At 41.4% G+C, this 27,685-nt stretch overlaps 1 protein-coding gene across 2 annotated transcripts in view; it reads right to left on the reverse strand.

Moving 5' to 3' along the window:
• The window catches only part of NAB1 (NGFI-A binding protein 1), a 55,344-nt gene that overhangs the window by 15,306 nt on the left and 12,353 nt on the right, over positions 1–27,685 (reverse strand). For both annotated transcript variants that reach the window (XM_061608205.1, XM_061608204.1), the window contains exons 2-5: positions 25,504–26,337; positions 9,046–9,179; positions 8,372–8,423; positions 1,109–1,225 (exon numbers count right to left, since the gene is read on the reverse strand). In XM_061608205.1, coding sequence (XP_061464189.1) covers positions 1,109–1,225; positions 8,372–8,423; positions 9,046–9,179; positions 25,504–26,322 — 1,122 coding nt within the window. In that variant the 5' untranslated portion in view covers positions 26,323–26,337. The remainder of the gene's footprint in view (positions 1–1,108; positions 1,226–8,371; positions 8,424–9,045; positions 9,180–25,503; positions 26,338–27,685) is intronic.

Genomic DNA, 27,685 nt, shown 5'->3' on the forward strand with positions numbered 1-27,685 from the left:
GTGGAAGCAAACATAGGATTGTAGCCTTACGCTGCAATCGTATGCACTTTTGCCTGTGAATAAGCCCCACTGAACTTAGTGGGACTTCTGAGGACTAACTTGGGTCACTGACCTCACACTGTGCCTCTGTACAAAGTCTCTATGCTCTTCCCCTCCCACATTCCTCGCTCTCCTCCCTCAGCTCCGAGTGTTGAGCTGGTGAAGGGGGCAAGTAAGGTCACCATAGTTGCACCAGATTTGGAGAGCCTCCAAAAACCTAATGCATCTGCAAGGAAAACAATGTTGCCCTCAAACTCCAAACTTTGGGGGGGGAAGAAACAAGGGTTTGTTTGGGCACTGGGTATCCAAGATGACCATTGCCAAGACAACACCTAACCCTTCCTGCCAGCTGCAGAGGAAGACTGGAAATCAGGTTGGCGCTGGACAGCAGAACACACATCCCTGCTGCCCTTACCCACTCTAACCTGGAGCCCATCTTGACACCCTCAGCAAAGCGTGATGGCACACCCATTGTGGCAAAGGTGGTGACCAGACTTCTGGACCACTGTTCACTTCATGACATGCAAAAAGGGAGTAGATGCAGAACAAAATGTGTGCTGGATACTTTTAGAAGATTTAAAGCCAGCATTTTACAAAACTGCCACTATAAACATTTATACAACAAAATGTCCAAGTATGGCTGTTCATCTACCTTTTTAACAAAAATGACATTCAAATTGCAGTGTCATTTAACTAAAAAGAATTCACACTCATCATTGACATGGTATCCACAAAGTTGCCAAACTCTGTATTGACAAGAGACAGCAAACGCTGAAAGATTCCCATTGCTCCAGTCATTGGATGATTTTCCCCAGAGTTAAAATCTTCATCTGCCTACTATGAATGAAGGTAAAGCTGTAGCCGTTTCGTGTGTCTGCTGTTTTTTAAAAATCACTCATGAGTCATACACCTACATTAAAACTGATAGGATCACAGCCAGGTCAGAAGGACCTCTTAATCTGCAGAACTGGAACAGAATGTTCTGTAAGGAAAGAACTGCGGTTGTTCTGGAACCAGTATCAATAGGAGGAAGCCTATTAATAGGCTCTACAATAGGTAGATTGTTTACCTGTGAGCCAAGTGATGCCAGGTCTTCACACTTCCCTTTTGATAATGCCTGTTGTATTTTGACTGAATCTTGCTGATAAAAACTCTGGACTGCATCATGGAAATCAGGAAAACCATCCTGTGAACGTGCAAAAGGGAGTAAAAGGAGCGATTACTATTTCTGAATGTTTAAATTCAGAAGACTAAAAACATGCTAGTCCTACTCAGAGCAGACTCACTGAAGTTAATGGGCATGAATAACTTAGGTTTATAGATTTCAATGGGTCTACTCTGAGTAGGATTTAGTTGAACTCAAACCATTATTTTCCATGTTTTAAAATCATCACCACAGCTAATGGTTGGGGGTGGAGAGATAGAAATAGTTCTTCAATAGATTGGTTCTGAAATTGAGCAGTCATAGAACAAGAGTAGGTCCTTTAAAGACAAAAAATAAATGTTGCAAGTGCAGGTTGAAAGCATGTGCACAGTAAACTGAATCTTGGTGACTAGAATTAGTCTCCTCCTATACACATTCCCCACCCCAACTGATCTCTTCTACTCTATTCCTCTTCCAACTTTCAATAGACAACTGCCCCCTCAACTGCCATTCCATGCTATCTTCAGCTCTGCCCTCCTAACTTCACTTAAAATTCCATACTCCAAGTATTCCCTTTCCCGTCCCCTGCAAACATGAAAACTATCACTATGGCTTACAATATTTTCAGAAGAGCCACAATGCCCACTCAGCCATAATACTCACTGGATGACCACTCATGATCTCTCTCCACCTCCTAACAAACATCACAGAATTTCTGCAAAGGTAAAAATGCGATAATCCCCACATATGCTGCTCTAAGCTCCTTGGGAGAAAATGTGAGATACAAAAGGTAAGATGTGTGCTACAGAGCACAAATGAAAGAGGGGCTGGACACACTGAGAAAAGTTCAAAAAGAAGAAAAAGGCCTAAAATCAAAACACAAGGCCCCAAATCTAAGGACTACAAGTATTTATTTATTCATTGACTTTACATCCTGACCTTCTTCCCAAGGGAGCCCAGTGAACCCAAAGACGATTGCAGGGATGGAATCTATGCCCAGTGTAGTACCCAGCCTTTGGAAAAAAGACCTGTCCTTCTAAACCCTTAAGCGGGCATTTTGTAACAAGCCCTCATGCAAATATAACGCGAGTCTGAATTTGTCTGCCTTGTCAAATTAAGATAAAATGTATTAATGGTCCCTATGCTGATTGCACCAACCAGGCTATCTATATAGCCTTGGGCTGCTGGTGATGAAGCCTCCAATACCAATTGGTATGAAGATACAGACTGTGCTCTGGGAACAAAGTCTACCAGACTCTGTGCACTCTACCTTTTGCCATGGAGGGGAAAGAAGTCAATGAAAACCTTTAGGATTAAAACCTGTAGGGCAGGGGTGGAGAAACTGAAGGGTTCCTCCCCCCCATCAAGATCTACATTCAGGCGTAATCTGTCAAGGGCAGTAAGCAGGTCTAGAGCCAAACAATGGTGGTGCCATCTTTCCCCCCCCTTTTTTCCTGTCTCCCTTCCACCCTCTTTTTTCTCTTCGTGCCACCCGCAGAACAGGTGAAGGAGAAGGAAGGCAGAAGGGATTGAGAACTTAGACTAACCACCTTATAAGCGGGCTGAAAAGCCTTGCAGGCACTTAAGGTGAGAAAGGGATTATATGAAAGGGGAGGGAGACAGGCCAGGAGTCTTGGCAACTAAAGGAAGGAGGGCAAAGTAGTCAATGGGATGAAAATAGGCAGGAACCTGAAGAAACCATGGTGGCAGAGACAGAAGTGAAGGAAAAAAGGAGGCACAGATAAAGCACAGCAGTACCTAGGTACAGAAGAGGCTACATGCCATTGGTAGGGAAAAAAGCGGCCTGGCAAAAGGGTGTTTGAAGGGCTGGGAAGAAAAAGAGGTACAGGCTCACTGGAACTAAACCCTGACAGGGCTGCTATACTTTTTAAAGCAGGGGTGAGGAGCCTCCATCCTGTGGGTCTAATTGGGGACCTGTGCCAGGTCAGATTTGGCCATTTCCCCCAAACCACACCCACCTGCCCACACCTGACACACATGTGCTTTCATGTGTGAGGCAGGTAGAGAAGAGACAAGGCTGGATCAGCTATGTAACCAGGTTCCTCACAGAGACCTCCATCATACAACCTATCCCTGGAGAAAGCACTTTGCCAGCCCTATGTTCAGGATTTGGAAAAGTCTGAGCACTGGCTTCTGGGCACTGAGGAAGTACTGTGCAAGGGACTTTGAGCGGTGCCTTCACCTGAAATCATAATGATGTCAGATAATTGACAGGTAGGGTATCCTGCCCACTTGTCAAAGGTAGGCTGGGGGGGGGGATAGACAAGGATTTGGTCACCAACCCAAAATGGCTCCCTATCTTGAGTGTGCTCCTGATTCTTCCTTTTAACTGTGGCTTGAGCTTTCCTACGCCCCACGTCATGTATAATGCCAGGCCAAGGAAAGGTGGGAGTGGTTTGCCCCCAAACAGCCTGATGGGCAACTTTGGGAGGAAGGGCAGGATATAAATTTAATTAGTATTAACCATAACAACCTCCAAGGACTGGAAGGCCTAATTAAGCCTGCAGGACAGAGGTTGCCACCACTAACCAGTACATGACACTGGCTCTTTTTGTGAAGCATACAAACGCTGCACTTTCATATAAACCCTTTCAACCAATCACCCATCCTCAGTACCCTTGTTTGCCAGTCCTATAGAGACTCTACAATTCTTTCCCTCCAACACCCAGTGCAAGATGCTGCTTAATTTAATTATCCAAGCAGACGCAGCCCCTAACGGAGGCAAAAGCAGCATGGAGCATCTTCCAAACTGCTGAAGTCCAACAAGATGTGACGGCCAGTCTCCCGTAGGAGCGTCCTGCAGGCCACGTACAGGCCAATGTAAGATTCTCTCAGGCCCTCAGGTCAGGAAGCCTGCACAATTAGAACTACAGGGAAACCAAATGAACCCCTCTGCATATGGGTGAGGGGTGGGGCAGGGAAGCCCTAGGTAGCATCCAGGTTGTATGTTCCCTTTCTCCTGAGCCTAGGCCGTCTTAGGCCCTTCAAGAAAGTGCCTTGGTTTCACCCAGAAAAATAGGTCTAACTCTGAGTAGCAACTACTTAACATGTCTGCACCCTGGCCAAAGGGGTGGGGGGGGGGGGTGAGGGAGAAAGAAAAACACACATCTTGCCAACTTCTTCCTGTGATGTCACTTGGAAGAAAGGATGTTTTAAAAGGTGCCATGACAGGTAGCAGGGGATATCGTTTCTGCTGGCCAAACACTCCTTTCTTGGCACTGCTACTTGTGCCTTCTCTATTAAACACACACATACAGAGCGTTTTCTTCCAACTTGGCTGTTCTTAAAGCAATTTCTTAGCGCAGATGTTCCCAGTCCCACAGGCGCTTTCTTCCCCTCCACCAACACTTCTCCTACACGCACACCAGATTGCACTGCTTCTGTTCTTTTCATCTTCAGGGAGAGGAAGAAATCCCACACTTTTGCTTTTCAACCCTGCCTGGCCTTGGTGTGGCGTGGGTAAGCATATACCTTCTTTTCTTTGTCCCTTTTTCTCCCACCCTGCCTCATACCGACATTAACTCTGAACCTCTTTCCCCCACCCACCGCTTCCAATTTCTCTGTAGGTCTCTTACTCCCACAGAAGCTTTCAAGCGTTGTCCTCGCAACAGAATCCCCTCTGCTTCTGCTAGGGATGCCATTGATTTCCACGATCACTTGGTACGGCTAGTCCACAGGACTGTAATATCACACACAAAATGCACGCACACACACACACATATATAAATATACTTCTTTCTCCCAGCTGCCAACACTATATTTGGAAAGAAACCCTCTTCATGTACAGTTTCTATGCAAAATAATAATGCTGATGATGAGAGTAGATACTTCATTAAACCACCAATGATTTATTGTGCTTTCTCAGAGCCTCTAGCACATCAGCACACAGTCTCATGTGGGGCTGGTGCCTCTGACTCAGAAGTGTCAAAAAAGCAGAGGGGGGGAGGCCACCCACAAGACGTCCACAGTGAACTCCCCCAGGGAGCAAGGCAGGTGCTTAGAGGGAGGGAGACAACTTTTGTCCTTTACGCTGTTGGTTGGCTTTTGTCTTTTAACTTGAGAAGGCATTTAGGGATCTCACAGCAGCTCATTAATAATTACTCCCCAATCCAAGTCTAATACTGCATTCCTTCTCCCGCCCACTCAACTCCCATCGCTTGTCATTTTACTGGGATTCCACCCCCTCCTCTCCCTGCACACTTTCCGCCCACAGTTTATCCACCCACTCTATCAAGAGAAGGGTGAGGTCACATGAGGGAAGCAAAAAGGCTTTCACAGGTAATTGGATGTAATTTGTGATTTTTCTTTCCTTTCTTTCTTTGTATTGCTTATGCAAAACTCATTGTTCCTGCGGCGGTGAGATTTACAACGGTGGCTAGCTGGAACCAAGCAGTCTGTAGGTTTGCCCACACAGTTCTGCTAAGGCACCTCAATCTTGACATAAAGGGGGACTCCTCTCATTATACTGAAAAATCATTTCACATCATGCCCAAGGCAATCATTTCCACCTGTGAAAAAGAGTTGTTAAATGCCTGAAAATATCAAAATGGCAGTGCTTTACACCCACTGATGTGGAAGGGTAGAAGGCTCACTAGGTGGAGGGGGAAATCAAAGTAGTGACAATCTGGGTTCCTGTATTTCAGTAAAAGAGTTGCTGAGGCAAGAGAAAAACGGCTCAGCGTATACATCCAAAGGTTAAGGAGCCATCTATAAAAGTCTTTCACTCTTGCTTCAGCAAGCTGTACATCACTTTCAGAACTTAAAACTTTTTTTTAAAGCCATCGGCCACAGAATGGGATGTATTTGCAAGAGCAGTACCAGACAGGGTGAGGTCTCCAAAAGTTACTAGACCTCAATGAGGAAAACTTCCTTCTCCTTGAAGCCTGAAAAAATAAATAAAAAGTGTGTCTACAGAGATCTATTTCAACTTGCAAAGAAAGCAGTTGCATTTCAAGTGCTGAAAAGAACAATTAAGTTGATTTGTGAACTTGGTTGCATTTGCTATAGTAAAACTGGAAATGTAAATGTGAGCTATGGCACCTAATATTTTGTTTTAAATACTTTGGGTTGTATCCAACTATGTTCTACTCACAAAGACCCTGCATAGATTTAAGTTTGTCCTGTCCATTAATTTCAATGGGTCTACTCTAAATATGACAAACATGACAACCAACATATACTTGAAAGAGACAAGTATTTGGGGGGGGTTGTATCTTAACTCTTTTAGTAGGGTGTAGTATTGGGACATGCATATGGGAATAGATCACACCAATTATCTCCCTTTTCTTGCCACATAAAAAGCAGCAAGACTTTCAAAGTGTCCCTGCAACATTTTTGCTGGCCTTTATAGAAACGTGTAAGCCAATAACTTTTCTTCCCGTCTTTTCACTTTTAGTTCACCCAACACAAGCAGTTATGGGGGGAAATGTGCCTTCCAATAGGAAAAAATATATATTTAAAGGAAATATATACTCTGCCCATCAACATGTTCCTAGGGTAGCTTACAAAAAAAAAATCAAATTGCAAACAAGTTTTTTTAAATCAAAACAGACCATTTCCTACAATAGTACATTAACTGGGAAATATATGCTGCAATGGGAGTCCAGTACCACAGCAAAGTAACTGCTGTGCTGCTGCATCACGTATCTAACTCCCCCAACACAGAGGAAAAATTATGATAAAGTCGACAGCCTACTTACTTCAGTCTGCTATCTGCATTACTCAAAAATTGGATCTACTTTTTAAAAAATTCTAAAGAAGAAATACTTAATAAATCTTCATGTGCTTGCTAGGTTTAGTCATTATCTCTATAGCTGGGGGCGGGGGTTCTCCTGACTATCAGGAAATTGTTTCTTAATGGCAACACGATCCATTAGACAGGGCAACAGTTTCCCAAAGGTACTGGCAGGAGTTACTCTCTGTGAGTTATTTCCCTCAATTAGGAAGATCTGAACAATGAAACACAGTTTATTTAGCTATTTAAAAACAGCAAAAAATTGTGCCACCTACACAAAACAAAACAAAATCATTTATGTTTAGGTCACATGATGTTCCAATACAGAACAAGACCTCTACTCAGACCATTTAAAGGAATATGACAGGCAGAATATTGTTGCCAGGACTCCTCCAAGGGAGGTACAGAAGAGAATAATTTGCCTGCAGAATGAAAGATCCGAAAAGTATGATGGAATAAAGGGCAATATCCAACGTTACTCATACTCTGGGTGGACTAAAGTCCATTGATTTCAACAGGTTTACTCTGAGGACGACCTAGTTAGATGATCACCCAATGTTTATATAGCATGGCATTAAGGCTGCACTCCTACATATACTTACCTGGGAGTACTCCCATTTAACATAATGAGATGAGCAATCATGCACAGGATTGGGCTGCAATTAACTTTTCTAGAACAGAAGCTAGATAGAAGCCTTATGATGATGTAAGACTAATCAAATTCCATCCCTAAAAAGAATTTTCCAGTAGAATGAACCCAACATTTCTAAAATGAAATATTTAAACTCAATTTGATATTTTCTCTCCAAGTATTCTATTGAAATAATACTTGCTGATTTTCTCAATTAAAAAGAAATAAATAGAAGAGCTAGCCCAATTCAGTGATCTATTGAGCAGAAGGGTTCCCTCATCTGCAAGGGCTTTTTCACTTATTTCAATAAAGATGTAAGCTGTAAGCGTGCAAAGGGCCAACTGTGTTTGCACAACCGCTACTTCCCCTGAATGGAAAAGAAGATCCATATATGTAGAAGCTTATTGTGCACATTCCATTGTATGAATACTATGAAAATGGTGAACACAGATTTCATGTTACCCATATTTAAATATATATATATATATACTGTGGAGGGGGGGGAGGATCATATATCTATTTTATCCTGATTAGTGGTCCAGTTCTCTTCTCCAAATTTCCAACTCCACAAGCTTCTTTTCATTGTTCCGATTGTCCTCATGTCTAACTGGCTACTCCAGAGTCTTATATAAAGATAAACTGGATCATATTTATTCAGAATATATTTTATTTTAAGGGATTTTTAGTCAGGGAATGAGGCAGAACATATCCATCCGTTAAATAATTCCTCATAGGTCTTTTCTCTCTTATGCAAATCAGTGTTAGCAATTACAACTAAACAGAACAAGTTAAAATACAGTACCTCTATCTTAATTCTCTTTGGTGACAGTTCATCCCTTTCTCCACATTTAGACCTAGGAGATGAAAACACATTTTTTTTTACTAGGTAGCGGACACTATCTTCAGAAAAAGTGTTGGGAAAAATCCTTGCCTACAACAGAGAGAGATAGCAAATCCAAATTTCTCATTTAAGCCTTGATTTTCGGACAGTTTCACAAAGGATTGTCTTACAGCCGAACAACTTGATCAGAACTATAAGGTTCACTCTTGCTGGACCGTACCATTAACAGATTATGGGTGGTGGAGTGGGGTTTGCATGTTTGAATACACCTTCATATAAAAACTTCCTGTACACAGAAAACTAATGTCAGGGGGGAAGATTTTTAACTTCCCAGTGAACAATCCTATGGAAGCAATCTGATCTATGAAAGACAGTTCTCTGCAACAATTATGAAAAACATGGTGGGGAGGTGCAAACTCCTCCACATTCCCAACAGAAAGGAGATTGTGTGATGCCTACACACACAATGCACAAACATTCACACCTCCCCACCACACCTATGGTTAGTCATGTTTATGAACAAGGACTGTGAGAATCAGACTCTGGCTACGGAAAAACAAGAATGAAAATTAATTTTCTAATACTTCACAATAAACCTCTTTAAAGCAATTTGCATGCTAAAAAAAATAGCTTACTTGGTGGTCCGGTAAGTGTATTTGTACGTAACTTCTCGGGAGATTTGCCGTGCGAGTGCAAAGAGCTCATCCCTCCGGGTCAACAGTGCATTATCCTTCACACACAATTGAGCAGCTGCTTCATTAACTGTAAGCTAGAAAACAAAACGCAAGGAACATTTTATTGCCGTAGCCATATTAATCTTTGGGGAAGATCTATAGAAATCTGGAGGAATTTCTTAAGATTTCAGTCATTATGCCTATCCTCTGACACAGCTATGTAAAGACATCCCCTCCCAAAACCCACCAAGTCTTTAAATACTATTAGGTACCTTTAGCTTTTCTTTATTTAGATTTATCTAGATTCCCTTTGAAGTAAGTTGGTACTCTGAAATAGTTCTTAAACCAGAGGCAGGCTATTTTGTTTGTAAACAATGCATACTTTTAAAATGAACTGAGCAGGCTTAGCATTCTTCCTTAGTAGGCCATTTCTTGGGTTTTATTTCTAATTACACATTCTCAGGTTAATCACCTTTTCACAATGGCCAAATGGCCAGAACTGGCTAGTTCTTTTGTAATGAAACTCCAGAATCATAAAGGAGGTAGAACCAATTTCTAAATCAATTTCTGGCTGGTTACCTAAACCACTTACATCAGAGATGGAACCACTGTTCCAAAAACCAATCCATATCCATTAAGAGGCCAGCTTAAGAGGTTTGAGATTCCCATGAAAATGTGAGGCTTCACCCTCAGCCTTGGTCTCCTTAGAGCCTTATAGTGAAAGGAGGGTAACAAATATAACAACATCATTTATCCAAAGGTGCACAGCTATCGGAATGCCTATTTTGCTTATGTAAGGGCTATTTGTGAGCTAATATAAGAGTACAGCATGAGGCAAGTGCTTCAAATTCAAAGAAGTTTCCATTTGCACAAGCTGCTGTGCAAGACTCTGTACAGGCTGCTAGAGTTCTACATGGCTTATATATTCCTTATTCATCGTCTTTTTCACGCTTTAGACACAACAACCAAAGTCGTCGTGGTACTGCACTAAGGAAAAAAGTCTTCCATTAGTGCAATAATGCCAATATGAGCAGTAGTGCAAATATATTTTCTCCTTCTGCATATGATCCTTTGGATCCAAGTCAATATAATATGCATTAAACATGGAGGAGATGCGAAAGATGCCAAGTGTAGACCTTCTTTTATTACGACATTCAAAATAAGGAGGGGAGAAGCATCTTAAAAAACCTTTCCCAATCCAACTACTAGTCTGTGAATGAAAAAGAGAATAATATCTGCATTCACTCGGCAATGGATTGAGACCGATCCTGCCATTTCCAAGTCACAACATGCTCTACATTTGCCAGCAGGGCTGTGGAGTCGGAGTCGTGGAGTTGGAAGCAATTCTGGGTGGAGTTGGAGTCGGCAGAAATGTACCGACTCCGACTTCAAAATAAAAACTTATAATATTATAACAACATATTGTAACAGGGCTGTGGAGTCAGAGTCGTGGAGTTGGAAGCAATTTTGGGTGGAGCAGGAGTCAAGAGTCGGACAGTAGAAAAATAGAGGAGTCGGAGTCAAAGGTTTGGCGCACCGACTCCACAGCCCTGTTTGCCAGATGTTATCCATCATTATGCATGAAAGAGATGGTGTCAACTGGGGTTGCCATCAAAATTTCACCTATCAAGTAATTCAATTTGGGATTCCCTGCTTATACAAAGAATCAGAGGAACTTTGAGCGAAGCCAAAAGTATCTCCAGAAGACAAGCATAATTCCTCAGGGAAATTCAGGATAGCACCCCTAGATTATCACTTAACTTCCACAAATGGACCACCACTGGCAAAGCAAACACACAAAAAAGTTGAGGAATTTCAAGAATTCTCATATATGATATAGCCTCATGTTTATTTTATTTTAATTTGTTAAAATGATACCACCATTCATTTCAACAAAATACCAAGGTGGTTAACAGAACAAAAAACATAACAAAATATAACAATAAAAGCTGTATCATTAAAACAGTAAAACATCACTATCAATTACAGCAGCCAAGGATGGCAGGAGCCTGGATTACCAGTCAGGAAAATCTCGGGGTAAAGAGGCATGTTTTTAATTGCTGGTGGAAGCGGTGCCTGCCTAACCTCCAAGGAGAGATCATTTCACAAGGCAGCCACTACCACAGAGAGAGCCCTTCTCCATACCACTGTGAGGTGGACACCTGTAGGCTGTGTTATGGTTAAGACAGCCTCCTCCATTTAACACCGCACTAAGCTGCAGGGCTGTGGAGTCGGTCAGACTCCTCTATTTTTCTACTGTCCGACTCAGACTCCTTTATAAATGGCAAATGTATATTGATTTATGTTAAAATGTTAATATTAAAATATTAATTTTATTTTGAAGCCGGAGTCAGTACATTTCTACCGACTCCGACTCAAAATTGCTTCCGACTCTGACTCATAAGAACATAAGAAGAGCCTGCTGGATCAGGCCAGTGGCCCATCTAGTCCAGCATCCTGTTCTCACAGTGGCCAACCAGGTGCCTGGGGGAAGCCCGCAAGCAGGACCCGAGTGCAAGAACACTCTCCCCTCCTGAGGCTTCCGGCAACTGGTTTTCAGAAGCATGCTGCCTCTGACTAGGGTGGCGGAGCACAGCCATCATGGCTAGTAGCCATTGATAGCCCTGTCCTCCATGAATTTGTCTAATCTTCTTTTAAAGCCATCCAAGCTGGTGGCCATTACTGCATCTTGTGGGAGCAAATTCCATAGTTTAACTATGCGCTGAGTAAAGAAGTACTTCCTTTTGTCTGTCCTGAATCTTCCAACATTCAGCTTCTTGGAATGTCCACGAGTTCTAGTATTATGAGAGAGGGAGAAGAACTTTTCTCTATCCACTTTCTCAATGCCATGCATAATTTTATACACTTCTATCATGTCTCCTCTGACCCGCCTTTTCTCTAAACTAAAAAGCCCCAAATGCTGCAACCTTTCCTCGTAAGGGAGTCGCTCCATCCCCTTGATCATTCTGGTTGCCCTCTTCTGAATCTTTTCCAACTCTATAATATCCTTTTTGAGATGAGGCGACCAGAACTGTACACAGTATTCCAAATGCGGCCGCACCATAGATTTATACAACGGCATTATGATATCGGCTGTTTTATTTTCAATACCTTTCCTAATTATCGCTAGCATGGAATTTGCCTTTTTCACAGCTGCCGCACACTGGGTCGACATTTTCATCGTGCTGTCCACTACAACCCCAAGGTCTCTCTCCTGGTCGGTCACCGCCAGTTCAGACCCCATGAGCGTATATGTGAAATTAAGATTTTTTGCTCCAATATGCATAATTTTACACTTGTTTATATTGAATTGCATTTGCCATTTTTCTGCCCATTCACTCAGTTTGGAGAGATCTTTTTGGAGCTCTTCGCAATCCCTTGTTGTTTGAACAACCCTGAACAATTTAGTGTCATCAGCAAACTTGGCCACTTCACTGCTCACTCCTAATTCTAGGTCATTAATGAACAAGTTGAAAAGTACAGGTCCCAATACCGATCCTTGAGGGACTCCACTTTCTACAGCCCTCCATTGGGAGAACTGTCCGTTTATTCCTACTCTCTGCTTTCTGCTTCTTAACCAATTCCTTATCCACAAGAGGACCTCTCCTCTTATTCCATGACTGCTAAGCTTCCTCAGAAGCCTTTGGTGAGGTACCTTGTCAAATGCTTTTTGAAAGTCTAAGTACACTATGTCCACTGGATCACCTCTATCTATATGCTTGTTGACACTCTCAAAGAATTCTAATAGGTTACTGAGACAGGACTTTCCCTTGCAGAAGCCATGCTGGCTCTGCTTCAGCAAGGCTTGTTCTTCTATGTGCTTAGTTAATCTAGCTTTAATAATACTTTCTACCAGTTTTCCAGGGACAGAAGTTAAGCTAACTTGCCTGTAATTTCCGGGATCCCCTCTGGATCCCTTTTTGAAGATTGGCGTTACATTTGCCACTTTCCAGTCCTCAGGCACGGAGGAGGACCCGAGGGACAAGTTACATATTTTAGTTAGCAGATCAGCAATTTCACATTTGAGTTCTTTGAGAACTCTCGGGTGGATGCCATCCGGGCCCGGTGATTTGTCAGTTTTTATATTGTCCATTAAGCCTAGAACTTCCTCTCTCGTTACCACTATTTGTCTCAGTTCCTCAGAATCCCTTCCTGCAAATGTTAGTTCAGGTTCAGGGATCTGCCCTATATCTTCCACTGTGAAGACAGATGCAAAGAATTCATTTAGCTTCTCTGCAATCTCCTTATCGTTCTTTAGTACACCTTTGACTCCCTTATCATCCAAGGGTCCAATCGTCTCCCTAGATGGTCTCCTGCTTTGAATGTATTTATAGAATTTTTTGTTGTTGGTTTTTATGTTCTTAGCAATGTGCTCCTCAAATTCTTTTTTAGCATCCCTTATTGTCTTCTTGCATTTCTTTTGCCAGAGTTTGTGTTCTTTTTTATTTTCTTCATTCGGACAAGACTTCCATTTTTTGAAGGAAGACTTTTTGCCTCTAAGAGCTTCCTTGACTTTGCCCGTTAACCATGCTGGCATCTTCTGGGCCCTGGCGGTACCTTTTCTGATCTGCGGTATGCACTCCAGTTGAGCTTCTAATATAGTGTTTTTAAACAACTTCCAAGCATTTTCGAGTGATGTGACCCTCTGGACTTTGTTTTTCAGCTTTCTTTTTACCAATCCCCTCCTTTTTGTGAAGTTTCCTCTTTTGAAGTCAAATGTGACCGTGTTGGATTTTCTTGGCAATTGGCCAGTTACATGTATGTTTAATTTAATAGCACTGTGGTCACTGCTCCCAATCGGTTCAACAACACTTACATCTCGCACCAGGTCCCGGTCCCCACTGAGGATTAAGTCCAGGGTTGCCGTCCCTCTGGTCGGTTCCATGACCAACTGGTCTAGGGAATAGTCATTTAGAATATCTAGAAACTTTGCTTCTTTGTCATGACTGGAACACCTATGCGGCCAGTCTATGTCCGGGTAGTTGAAGTCACCCATTACTACCACATTTCCTAGTTTGGATGCTTCCTCAATTTCATATCTCATCTCAAGGTCTCCCTGAGCATTTTGATCAGGGGGACGATAGATCGTTCCCAGTATTAAGTCCCTCCTGGGGCATGGTATCACCACCCACAACGATTCTGTGGAGGAGTCTGCCTCTTTTGGGGTTTCGAGCTTGCTGGATTCAATGCCTTCTTTCACGTATAGAGCGACTCCGCCACCAATACGTCCTGCCCTGTCCTTCCGATATAGTTTATATCCAGGGATAACCGTATCCCACTGGTTTTCTCCATTCCACCAGGTCTCCGTTATGCTCACTATATCAATGCTCTCCTCTAAGACCAAGCACTCCAGTTCTCCCATCTTGGTTCGCAGGCTCCTAGCATTAGCGTACAGGCACTTGTAAGCAGTGTCTCTCTTCAAGTGTCTTTGGCACTTGTGGTTAGGCCTGTGGTAATTTTGCTCTTCTGAATTTATATCCTGTGCCCCTGCTCTCACAATGCCTACTTCTAGGCCTACCCCTTTTAAAATTTCCTCATTTCTTTGGTTTTTATCCCAGGGGGGAGGTTTATTCCAAACCGGACCTTTCTCAGCTCCTGTCAGGTTTCCCCCCTCAGTCAGTTTAAAAGCTGCTCTGCCACCTTTTTAATTTTAAATGCCAGCAGTCTGGTTCCATTCTGGTTCAAGTGGAGCCCGTCCCTTTTGTACTCCACAGCCCTGCTAAGCCGGCCCTAGGCATGGAGCAGACCGGCGACAGTAGAAAAGGTGGGCAATTCGTATGATTGTACAAGGATGGAATCCTCTCTCTTTAAACCTAATGAAATGTACAGTAAATCTCTGGGCAAGAGGATCAGACTGGCCGGCTAGTTCCTTGGAGTAAATTTACCATAACTTTAAGTGGGATGACACTGTGAAAGGAAACCGCCAATGGTGGTTCCATGGCATGTGCTCACTGCATGTTGACAAGCACATTCCCATTTACACTTTATGGTCCTTAGCACTGAGAGTTCTACTTCCTGGCACAGCAGCACAGACTTTGTCTCAGTGCAATTTAAAGAAAGAGCAGAAGGTACGAAATTACATTAGCCAAGCCCAAGCCCAATATTCCTTCCCCTCTTTACAACCTCCAAACTGCCACAGATGGGACGAATAGCCATAAATTCTTCTCAGTGACTACAAAGATCGTGGAATGAATATTTGCATCAGGAATTAAAGCTAAATTAAGAGGGAATGGACTGGCTTATGCTGGCATTCACTTTACATTGTTCAGTCAGCCTAAAACAGGATAGATTTTGGGAACCAAGTATTGACAGAGCTAGGAAACTTGTTGTTATGTGCCTTCAAGTAGATTACGACTTATGGCGACCCTATGAATCAGCAACATCCAATAGCATCTGTCGTGAACCACCCTGTTCAGATCTTGTAAGTTCAGGTCTGTGGCTTCATTTATGGAATCAATCCATCTCTTGTTTAGCCTTCCTCTTTTTCTACTTCCTTCTGTTTTTCCCAGCATTATTGTCTTTTCTAGTGAATCATGTCTTCTTATTATGTGTCCAAAGTATGATAACCTCAGTTTCATCATTTTAGCTTCTAGTGATAGTTCTGGTTTAATTTGTTCTAACACCCAATTATTTGTCTTTTTCACAGTCCATGGTATGCACAAAGCTCTCCTCCAACACCACATTTTAAATGAGTTGATTTTTCTCTTATCTGCTATTTTCACTATCCAACTTTCACATCCATGCATAGAGATTGGGAACATCATGGTCTGAATGATCCTGACATTAGTGTTCAGTGAGACTAGAAGTCTCCAAATGCTGAGAACGTGCTACATAGGTTTCATTGCCTGGAATCCTAAAAGAACATTTAAGTCAATGAGTCATTGTCTTAATATAAAAAAGATGATATAAGAATCAGTCTTGCTCACTGTCATCTATGGCAAATGGCTATCAGTATTCTACATCTATGGATTAGTGTGTTCAATGTAATATAACCATATTTGTGCCCTCCCCTCTACTCCAGGCCTTACCCCCATACTAGGCTTATCCTGTTCTACCTTTGCCACTATCCTGTGGTACAGAGAGCAAAATGTCACTCAATAAGCTTAATGGCCAAGCAGAACGAGTAGCACTTTATCTACTGCACCATACTAGCTCTTACACTGGGAAGAACGCAGCATTCTGTAGGCTTCAGCTTTCATTACAAGAAATGAGATTTTCTATTCCTTACGACGGATGCGTGGAAAATCTCAGAAACTAGAAGGTAACCCAAATTAAATGGGATTTTTCAGGGAACATATCATCACAGTTCCCTGCCGCTCCCCCAACCTCATGGCCACCAGTAACAGAATCATGCAAACCATGCTCCAATTGTCTTAAATTGCATAATTTATACACCTAGCAAAATCAGATTAACTTGGTAAACAGATAATTTCTTTATGTGCAGAATATACACCATGAGCCGTCAAAATTAACATGCAGCAGTATAAATTAAATGACCTGCAGATGCTTGCTGGTTCTGTCCATTCTATACACCCTTCTTAGCTTGGACTAATCACACATTTCTTTTTCTACCTGGGTGCAAGGGTCTTTTTTTTAATAATAATGGGTTTTAATAACATGTAATAACTATAAAGACTTTGCAGAAATACAAACATCATTATTGTTTATTTTAAATCATATACTTTTATTTCAACAGGTCTGGTTATTTTACTTCCTATGTTTCATCAGAACACAAATCCACACAAAAGCAAAGAAACAAGTCAGATACATTTTCTTCCTTTCTTAAGTAAGGAAGGACTACATGGATTTCACATGCTGCCAGAAATGGACAAAACTAGTACAACAAATAATCAAACTTCCTTCAAGCCACAGATCTGACTCCATCCATTAAGAGCCACTACATTCAGAGATATAGCTAGAATGCAATCTAGCCTATCTGAGGGATTTACATTTGATCTTATACCAGAGTAATGCATGCAGTTACGATTCCCATTCATCTGAAGTAAACGCATCATCTTATTTTTTAAAAATGGTGAAAACAAACAACTCCTATTGGTTGGTTGATGCCTCAAAACCAGGAGAGGGGATGGAAATCAGATTGTTACCTGCACAGAGATATACTATGCAGTAAGATCACAAATAATCTAGTCATGTTACAAAAAACCGTACTGATCTTACCAACAAAAACCTGCAGGCTGATAAGAGGGTTTTTTTTTTTGGGGGGGGGGGTATTACTGAAAATGCTGCAGTGACTTATAAAAGAAACAAAAAATAAATTTCTGCATTAGAACAACAGAGCATCCCTTGAAATAAAAGAGATAATGGTCACTACTCAATTCTAAACAAGTCCTAAATGAAATGCTGAATTTGAGCCCCTATATCTTCACTTAAGGATTTTCAGACTGCAGGGCTAAGAAATGCATCTGAGAGGCGCTGATGGTCAGGCTGGGATTTCCAGCTGCTCTGCCATATTGAAATGTATTTTTTAAAAAACTATTAAGGCTGTGTGCATGCAGGTGGCAAAAAACCAAGTCTTATTCTTTTTAATACTCAACAGTATTTAGTGTGATTTTTAAAAAAAATAAATTGTTATTACAATGTTTAATGGTTTATTAATGAAAAATACTGAAAACTATGTCCGTGTGCATGCACAATCTTTGAAATATCTTTATAGTAATTGACAGGATTTGTAACAGCCAACTCCTTCAGAGCCACTTTTTTTTTTTTCTTGTCAGACAACTATCATATTTAGAACGAGACGGTAGCCAAATGGGCAGAATCTGTAGAGTATCAACTCAACAATATCTATACATTAAACCAATCCACAAAACCGTATCTAATGCTTTGGGCGTATGGTAGTTAACCCCAGCATAGGATAAACATATGTTTATACAAGGACGATGCTTGTGCTAGGAGAAATACTGGGAGACTGGAAGTTATTTTCCATGCAATGTAACTATATGTGCAGACATCACAAATTGCTCTCCAGAACTTACCCCAAGACCCCTAATTAAGGCTGCAATCCTATGCACACTTACTTGGAACTAGCAGTAAGTCCCACTGACCAAAACAAGACTTACTTCCGAGTAAGTATACATATGATTGTGTTATAAGTCTATTATACTGGGGTGAGGGTGGGGAAGGAATTCTTTTCTTGCCCTATCAACAACAATAAAATTATTATGTGCGCAGTTCAGTAAATTTCCAGATGCCCCATCCATTTCACAACAGTTCTATAAGGTGAACATGCAAAACTTCACTGAAAAAGTGCAAACAGCAAAAGTCCTACAAAACACCACATTTTTGGATACATGGACCAAAACCAGAACAATTGTGGAACTCTGGGGAGACTCCATATGGTCACTGAGCAAGTTTCTTATTAAAAACCAAACCAAACCAGTTACATCTAATATCTGATACAGTGTGCCTAACTCAGCTGCTTCACTATGCTGATATTGCGCTTTGTTATATTGGACTGGTTCACACTATAAATGCGTGGTATCCCAGAGAGGAGCCTGAATCCGCTTTGCTCCTCCCTGGTCATTTTTGTTTCCATGCCATGTTGAGCAAAGCCAAGGTTTGGCTTAATGTGTCATCCAACCTGGGGCTTTTGGTTAAGCTCTTTCCTCACTAACCATGAACTGTAACGAAGAACAAACCAGGGCTACAGCTTGCAGTTAGTGAAGAAAGAGCTTAACCACAAGTCCTGGTTTGGATGAGCCCCTAAGCCAAACCTTGGCTTCGCTCATCACATTGATGCCACAGTGGAAACACCAAAACTCTCTGGGTGCCCACACATTTGCGTAGTCCTGGTGAGCCATATCTTGACTTATGTCATGAGAAGGAACATGGGACACTGTCTTATATTGAGTCAGACTCTTGGTTCATCTAGCTCAGTACTGTCTACACTGACTGGCAGCAGCTCTCCAGGATTTCAAGCAGGGTTGATAAAAACCAATTATTTTTTAACAAAAATAAAAAGTCAGATTTTTTAATATTTAAATTGGATTTTATTTAAATCGGAGCTCAAACTTTTCTTAAAACAATTAGTTAAAAACAGCCTAGGTCAAAGATATCATGAATACTAATTATACTTCTAATTATACTCTATGAATATGTTGGCAACAGTTTACAGAGGTCGGAGATAACCTGATCAGTCCTGTTCTTCAGGTAGTATACATGAAGTGCATGCTCCCTGTCTCTTGGCCTTGCCTCTCTCTAAATGCAAAGGTCAATGAATAGAGAATTTGGGAAGATGGAGTAAATCTGAACAAGGACGAGACCACTGAAGTGGTATTCCAGCTCTTAACAGCAGTAGCCTCTTCTGCAGGTGTAGAAATAATTTTTCCTTCTTTTAAACTAATTCATTCTAAATTGAGAAATAAGTTGGGAACTGAAAAGCAGGAAAGCATGTATTTCTTTTCCAGAGAATGAACAAAGAAGACAAAGTTGAAGAAGAACAAGTTAACTGTACCACCTGATATTTTAAGTTTCTCATGCTGAGTTTAACCATTTGAAAAACAGCAGCAGCAGCAGCAACAGGATGCAGGTGGTGTCGGTGGAACTAGATTTTGCTTTATAGGAATAGAGAACCAATATACAGAACAAGCTCCGCGATCTCCAAAATGGTAACAGAATATACAAGGTTACTGGCACTGAATTCTCATCTTGCTACAGCAAGCCTTAATTGACTTGTAGACAAACATTACAAATAATGGCACCCTGAGAGAACCACTGGGTGAAACATCCACAACAGCCTTTAGATAGTCAGCCAAGGTGCAACTACTGCTTACTAGCAATCAAATGTTTGCAGAACATCTATATCTAATCAGAGATGGAGAATTGGATCCTGGCCAGCAAGCCAGGTCATAATCTCCCCCACCAAGTCTGACTGGTGGGTGGGGCCACCCATCAGTCACCTGGCATCAGAATGACATCAGGTGAGCTATTTTGCCCTACAGTTTGAATCAAACCATGCAGGCAAAGGCACAGCCCGCAAAGCTCAGAGCTTTCCAAGTGCTGTGCACAGCGGTTTGCAAGACCAGACAATCAGCTGTTGTTGGGTCTTGGAGAACACTATGCATGAGGCTTGGCAAACTCGCAGTCAATTGTGCACAGGACTTCACAAGCGTCACCAGTCATCCGACTGTTGGCACTTGAGAAGCCCTTTGCAAGGTGCTTTGAAGCAGTGCCTATAACATCCCGCTCATCCAAACCCTGCCTTTACCTGCCCCATCATATAAGACATATGGTGGCCATGGCTTGGCCTAAATGGCCTAGAGGGCCAAACAGGTAAGCCTCGCAGGCCTAATTAGGCTGAAGGTTCCTCATCCCTGATCTAGGAGCAAAAAGCCCCACAACAAACCAAAATGACATGTACACCCTTTGAATAACACTGACAACATTGTTATAAGCCCTGGCAATACTACCTACAACATTCAAGATTCTTACACATGCCATTCTACAGTGTGTATGTTTAAGCATCATCAACACGCACTGGTAACCTCTAGATTAGACTACTGCAATGCACTCTACGTGGGGCTGCCTTTGAAGACGGTTCGGAAGCTACAGCTCGTGCAAAATGCAGTGGCCAGAATGTTAACAGGGACTCGGAGGTCCAATCATATAACACCGATTCTGGACCGCCTGCACTGGCTGCCTATATGTTTCTGGGCTCGATTCAAGATGCGGGTTTTAACCTATAAAGCCTTACACGGCCTGGGACCACAATACCTGTTGGAACGCCTCTCCCGATACGAACCTACCCGTACGCTGCGATCAACATCAAAGGCCCTCCTCCGGGTGCCGACCCAGAGAGAAGCCTGGAAGGTGACAACGAGAAAAAGGGCCTTTTCAGTGGTGGCCCCCGAACTATGGAATTCTCTCCCTGATGAGGTACGCCTGGCGTCAACGTTACTATCTTTTCGGCGTCAGGTAAAAACCTTCCTCTTCTCCCAGGCATTTTAATATTTAATATATAATTATTTAATATTTAACATCTTAACATCTTAACCAGTTTAATACTTTTTTAACAGTTAATATTTTAGTATTGAGTTTTGTGCTCGTCTATGAGTTTAATTATGTTTTGGTTTTTTGGTATAATTTTTCTGCATTTTTAGTTGTTTAATAATGTTTTAATTGTATTGGATGTTTACATGTTGTGAACCGCCCAGAGAGCTTCGGCTATGGGGTGGTATAAAAATCTAATTAATAAATAAATAATAATATAATAATAACATTGCCCAGCATCTTCCAGACATATCCTGGTTAAGTAAGATGATGATCTAACTCAGGTTTGGTATTCGAACAGCCAAAAGAGATTTGGTCAAGTATTTTAACTGTGCAAGTCTATGCACGTCTACTAAGAAGTATGTTCCACTCAGGTCAATGAAACTTAATCCCAAGTAAATGCATATAGGATTGCAGCCTAAACCATTATTACAATAAAAAAGATAACCATCTTTGTTGGTTATAAAATTAGAATATATATTATTATAAAAAATTAATTATAACACAAATTAGATAACTATAAAACAATCAAATTAACAATGCGTCAAAGGGTTTAACAGTGCTAGGAAGGTTTCTACAAATATGAACAATTCACTGAACGTGTCTTTTCTTTGGCTTTTATCCTTGAACACCAGTTAGATCTACAGTTGGGAACAAAAGAAATTAAAAATCTGAAAGAAAACAAAATACCACCAAATATTAAAAACAAACATCAGCTTTTAAAGGCAATTGGGCTAAGTAGGCAGCAGGCCAACTATGCAAGCATCACCAGCTTTTTTCACCTAGGCTGCCCTAGGAAGTGATCTTTTTCACCAATGATAGCTTGCATTCCAATTTGGAGGTGCCTGCAGGTTACTTCAGGTAGCCAATGAAACAAGCTTTGATATGCTGCCCTCATTTCTGCCCTTGCTAACAAATTACACCATCATGAAGTTAAAGAAAGAAAAAGAGGTACTCTACCACCTACACAGTGTCATTCTTGACTTAATAAAAAGTTTGACTGTAATCAAATTGACCTGTCAAATCAAATAAACCCTAAATCTGACATAAAGAATAGGGAACCTGCAAATAAGGAACCCTCAAAAACTTGCAAATAAACACTTTAACCTTCCTGACCATGCCATCAAGGAGCTCAAACTGGCTATCCTAAACAAATCAATTAAAGCAAAACAATGGAATGTGAATCAAACCTTTAACTGCAAAAAACCCCATGACTTTAACAGAAACCATGGATTCTACTTTTACTTTAAAACTTCATGGAAGAAACAAAAATGCAGCACCAGATGAAAATTCCACCAAGATTCCTCTCACAATCCAAGCAGCCACCCATATGAGTTTGTTTCTGTTCAGTCCATTGCAATGTCTGACAAAGTAGACTATAGTCTATAAAAGATCATGGTCTTAAAAAAAAAAGTGTTCCAAATATCAAAGTCTTATTTTAGCCTAAGAAAAGCATGGCTCTGAACACAAGTTCTGTACCTTCTTTATACAGGAAGGAAAATGTTTTAATCACATACCATTAGATTAGGGTCTTAGATCACAGTGCATTTTGCTGTACAAAAAACTGCATCCCTAATATGACCACAGCGCTGTTTAGACATTCATTTATCTCAAGATAAAACAGAGGCAAGCCAAAAATCCCTACTAATTCAGTAGCTCTTTTTCTTTTTTTTTAAAGAATATAGCACACAAGCAAACATTTACACAATAGGTTTAAATTAATCTTGTGGTACAATTCAAAAACTTTCTCCCAAGTTGCAAAGAAGAATAAAATTTGGTAACAATTGTTAAATAAAGAAATGCCGGTACAGCATTTGCTTATAGTCTTACATGTACCTTTATGCAACTATAGTACTATTCATCAGTACCCAAACAGACATGGCAATTTGATAGTGTAGTTGTCATTTGAATCTGTATTTAAAAACTACAGTCACATGCATTTTTATATAGAGATACTCTTGAAGTGAACGACCAGTCACATTCCTTGTAAAATTCAGAGACCAAGCATTCAATCTACAGTCTGTTATTTCTCTGCCTTAAGAGATACAACAGTTCTCTGTTTGGACTGTGATCAAGATTAATTGTAAGGCTCATGTAGTTCTTTGTACATGAGCAAACATTTCTTTTGGTCTAGCTTATTAAATGTAATAATAAAAGTCATAGGGTTGCCAGGTATCTGGTTTTTGGCTGGGGACTCCAGATTTTGGAGGTCCTCTCTGGGTCAGTCACCTTAATTTTCAGACTCTCAGCTTTCATTTTTTAAAAAATTAAGTATCTAGGTGGTCTGGTTCCCGAGATATACACCAAAACATCAGCTGCGCCTCACCCGCAACTCCTGTGAAATGATCTCTTAGCTGGCTGCTCTAACCTTGCCCTTTCAGGTTTATAGCCAACAAGTGAAGTCAGGGTTGTAATTTGTTGACCTCCAGGCAGTGCCTAGACCCCACTGTGATGCCAGAAAATGGTTGTTTTTTCCTGCTTTTCTGAAAATCTCATCAATTGAGTAAGTATATTGCTTTCAGTTTTTCTCTCTCTTGTGTGCAGGAGTTAAACAATTTTAAATTTTCCTAGGCTGTTGAAGAGGGGCAGTGTTTTGAAATGAACAAGTACTATGTCACACCTGTAACATGGAAAGCACAACCTGAACTTGGCCTGGTAGCAAATCGGCAACTAGTGCAGATTTCAGAGCAAAAGTGTTATGTGCTGACAGGGTCTCACTCATGTCAGCAATCGTGCCACAGCATTCTGCATTAACTGCAGCCCGCAGGTCAGGTTGTGCTGCATGGGGATTTCTGTGACCTTGGCTGACTGGCTGCCAGGATTTTTGTAGTTTTGGTTAGGAATCCTGACTGGTTGTGGGATGCTGAGTTTTCTTCCTTACTCATAGGAATTTTGTTGCAGTTGGTATGGTATTGCATTTAGGAAAGCATCATTGTGTTCTGTTTTTCTTTTCTATTTGCATTTCATTTACCTTTAACCTAACTCCCTTGCATCCATAAAAGCAACAACAGTGGTTACATATGCACAGCTTAACCCCCTTAAACCCACTGATGATGCACCTTGTTGCTTGCATGACAGTTTGTTTCTTGCCCAATAGTGGTATAAGAGAATTCACGTACTGGGAAGCATGCTTCAACTGTTGTTGTTCCCAAGCTGCTGCCTGTGAAGGTAGACCAAACCATGTGTGTTTTCTCTCTGTCAATTATTACTCCCTGGAATTGGGTAGGCTGTCAAAGTGAGTTTATAGCGGCCCCAGGGTAGACAGAAAAGGGTAGAGAATCGTCTTACTCTTTTCTCAAACCTCTTTCTGAAGTGAAGGATCAAATCTGTAAAGACGTTTGGAGTAGCCATTTTAAAAGGGCATTCCAGGCAGGGGGTTGCCAACCCTGCTTGGATTTGGATATCTTTGCAGAGGATCCTTGGTTAAGCTTTACCAACACAATCCAAACCATATCTACTGAGAAGTAAGTCCTATTGAGTTCTATGGGGCTTAGTCCCTTAGTAAGTGTGTTTAGAATTGCAACCTTCAGGGGTATCCAACTTTACTCCTGAGTGCTCCCATCTAACATCTCCACAACACTAGGCTCCTTTCTTCCTACAATGGCCTTTTGGTGATTGGCCTGGTGACTGAGGGCACTAAAACCCTTCTTGCCGAAAGCAAGTAGGCTAGATTAAATGTTCCCTACCCAGGCCCCATCTTTTAGCCAATATTTCTGTCTTAATTTCCAATCAGAGAAATGTTTCTGTTGGAATTGTATGCTCCAAGCAACTGTGGTTGATGCTTAATGTATCATGCTTAATGACACCACTCGGGCCCGCCCCCATGACATCACTCAGGCCTGCCCCATGACATCACTAGGGCTCACCCCTGAAATCTCAGGGTTTGAGATGCTTCTGACCTGGCAACCCTAGTCATAATTAATGCAAGTTCATTTATATCACTAAGTCTACCCCAAGTATAACTTCGTTAGATAAAAATCCATTAATTCCACTTTGTTTTTAAAGATGAATCCCCTCCTCCCACTCTTCCTGTTTGTCATATTATTTTTAACCTAACATTTTTAAACTGAAAGTTCCCTTGGGAGCTCTATTTGAGTCAAAAGGCAACACATAAATAATTTTATAAAATAAACAAAAACAGTAACTTTCGAATTTAAGTTTAGTTATGTAACTTGTTCTTCAGAAAGACACCTCAGGACTTGCATACTAGATGCATCTTTTTAAAATACACTCATGTACAAATATTCTTTTAAAAGGCCTCCCTGCCTTAAAAATTCTTAATGGCCTGACAAGATAGGGTTGTACTGAACTTCCCCTAACAGAATTGTGATCTCTAAGGGTGGGGTGGGGGACTTCTGAGGAGACTGAAAAGAAACAGGGAAAAAGGATTTCTTGCTGGTATTATTTTACCTCATGGAGAGTGAGATGTTTGCCATCTTTCCTTTTTGAGTCAAATCTGCCATATATTGCGCTGTACTTCCTAATCTCTTCCTCTTTGTGAGGGTCCTCATCGCTCATCTCAAAGATGTGACCCACCATCTTGGCCAGCTTTTTATTTATTTTCAGCAGTTCTTTCACTTCATTCAAGTCACTTTTGGGGAGGGTGGGAACCATGCGCTCGACACACTCGGTAACCGACAGAGCTGCCGCTGCATCCAAGGTTTCTGTGTTTTCCTTTGGTGAGGCTGGAGAGTCAACATCAGCTGGCGAAAGGCTGTGTTCACTCTCTGTAGTGTGGTGTCCTTGCCATAGTCTTGGCTCGTTGCTGCTCTGCAGAGGTAAGTTTCCCACCCCGTCAGACTTGCCTGCACCCACACTCTGAATGCAAGTGGTGGCGGCACATTTTGGAATCTTCAAGTGAGGCTCCCGGGTATTATTATTCCTTTCATAACTATTGCAAGATATTCCCAACCAAGCTGGAGATCCTTCCGGTAACTTATATATTGGAATGCTACTGACCGGTAAGGAAGTAAGAGGCTGGTTAAAAAGGCTTGGATTTGTGACCCAGTCTCTCAAAGCTTTTTGCAGTCTTCGGACATGAAGAGGTTTGCTAGCCATGCCAACAAGGGCCATGATCTCAAGAAATTCCTCTTCGCCTGCCTCGCACAACTGCTGTACATCGTCCCCTCCCTGCTGAATGAAGGCATCAAAGTAGAGTAAGAGATTGGCTTTCTGCAATATTCGATAAAGCTGCAATTCTCCAAGGGTTCTGGGTAACGCTGTTGCCATTGTGGAAGGAACACCCTGCAAAAAAAAAAAAAAAAGAGGGAACAAAATGAATGTCCATTTCCGGACACGTTTTCCAACACCCATTGCTCTTTCAAAATGTGTTTGGTTTTGATGGAGGGAGAAGTTGACTGGCAAACAATTGCACAAGTTATGGGGCCTTGTATGGTACAGCAAAGTGAGTATTGGGATAGGATCTGGTTCAATGGCCTGCTCAAAATGATCAACACACTAGATGGAGTTGGGCAAGTCACTATCTCAGTTCCCCAATTGTGAGGTAGAAAAACACAGTAGCCCTTTCAGAGAGGAGGTGCGAGAAGAACAAGATGAAGCTTTAGAAGTGATACCAGCAATTATGGCATGTATGTTCTATTGAGGCCATTCCTACTGGAAAAAGGAGATCACTTTATTATTTGATTTACATCCCGCCCTTCCTCCCAGCAGGAGCCCAGGGAGGCTGGAAGCCAGAGATCTTTGCCCATTCATTGCTCATGGCAAAGTTTTTCCTGATGAAAATAAAGGCTACATGCAGATATCACTTCTCAGAAGCAGCAGGAGTGACTTTCCCCATACCTCTACTAAAGAATCCAGCCCAAGGATGGGGAAGCCATGGCCCTTCAGATGTTGCTGGATTACAGCTTCCATCTTTGCTGATCACTGGCCATGCTAGCTGGGAATGATGAGAGATTGAGTCCAATAACATCCAGAGGGCCACAAGCTCCCCATCTCTGACCTAGCCAATCCAGCACCAGAGGTTCAACTGAATATTTTTAATATTTTAAACTTTTAATGTGTTTATATTGTTATACGTTTATTGTATTTTTGATATTTCTTGTCTTGTGAACCGCCCAGAGAGCTTCGGCTATGGGGCGGTCTATAAGTTTAATGAAATAAAAATAAATAAATAAATAACATGTCATGAAGGGGAGGGGAATCCTTGCTGACATGCAAATATTATCTCAAGAAAGCGACTGTCTGTACACAATTGCTTAAAGGACAGAAACAACAGCCGTGCCCCTACTGTTTCACTCATGGCTCAGATTTGTGCCATTCCACATTCACCCATGGAACTGAGCAATCTGTCATATCTCTTCTACTCGTTGCTCTTTGAAAACATTGTTGCCTTCCAAAGAGAATGCATTGAGAATTTTAAAAAAATGAACTAAGAAAGCAAAGATGAGAGTAAAAAAATTAAATACTCAAATTTGTAGAAGTTCAAAAAAAGGAAGAAAAATGTTAAAGGATAATACTAACTTGCTTAAATGAGATCCTCTGTGATAATTATCAATTACTGAATCACTTCAAATACTGAAGGGCTATTCCATTAATTGTTTAACAATTTAAACTAGGGGTGGAGAACCTCAGG

This window comes from Rhineura floridana, chromosome 2 (genome assembly GCF_030035675.1).
Source record: "Rhineura floridana isolate rRhiFlo1 chromosome 2, rRhiFlo1.hap2, whole genome shotgun sequence".
Taxonomy (NCBI): Eukaryota; Metazoa; Chordata; class Lepidosauria; order Squamata; family Rhineuridae; genus Rhineura; species Rhineura floridana.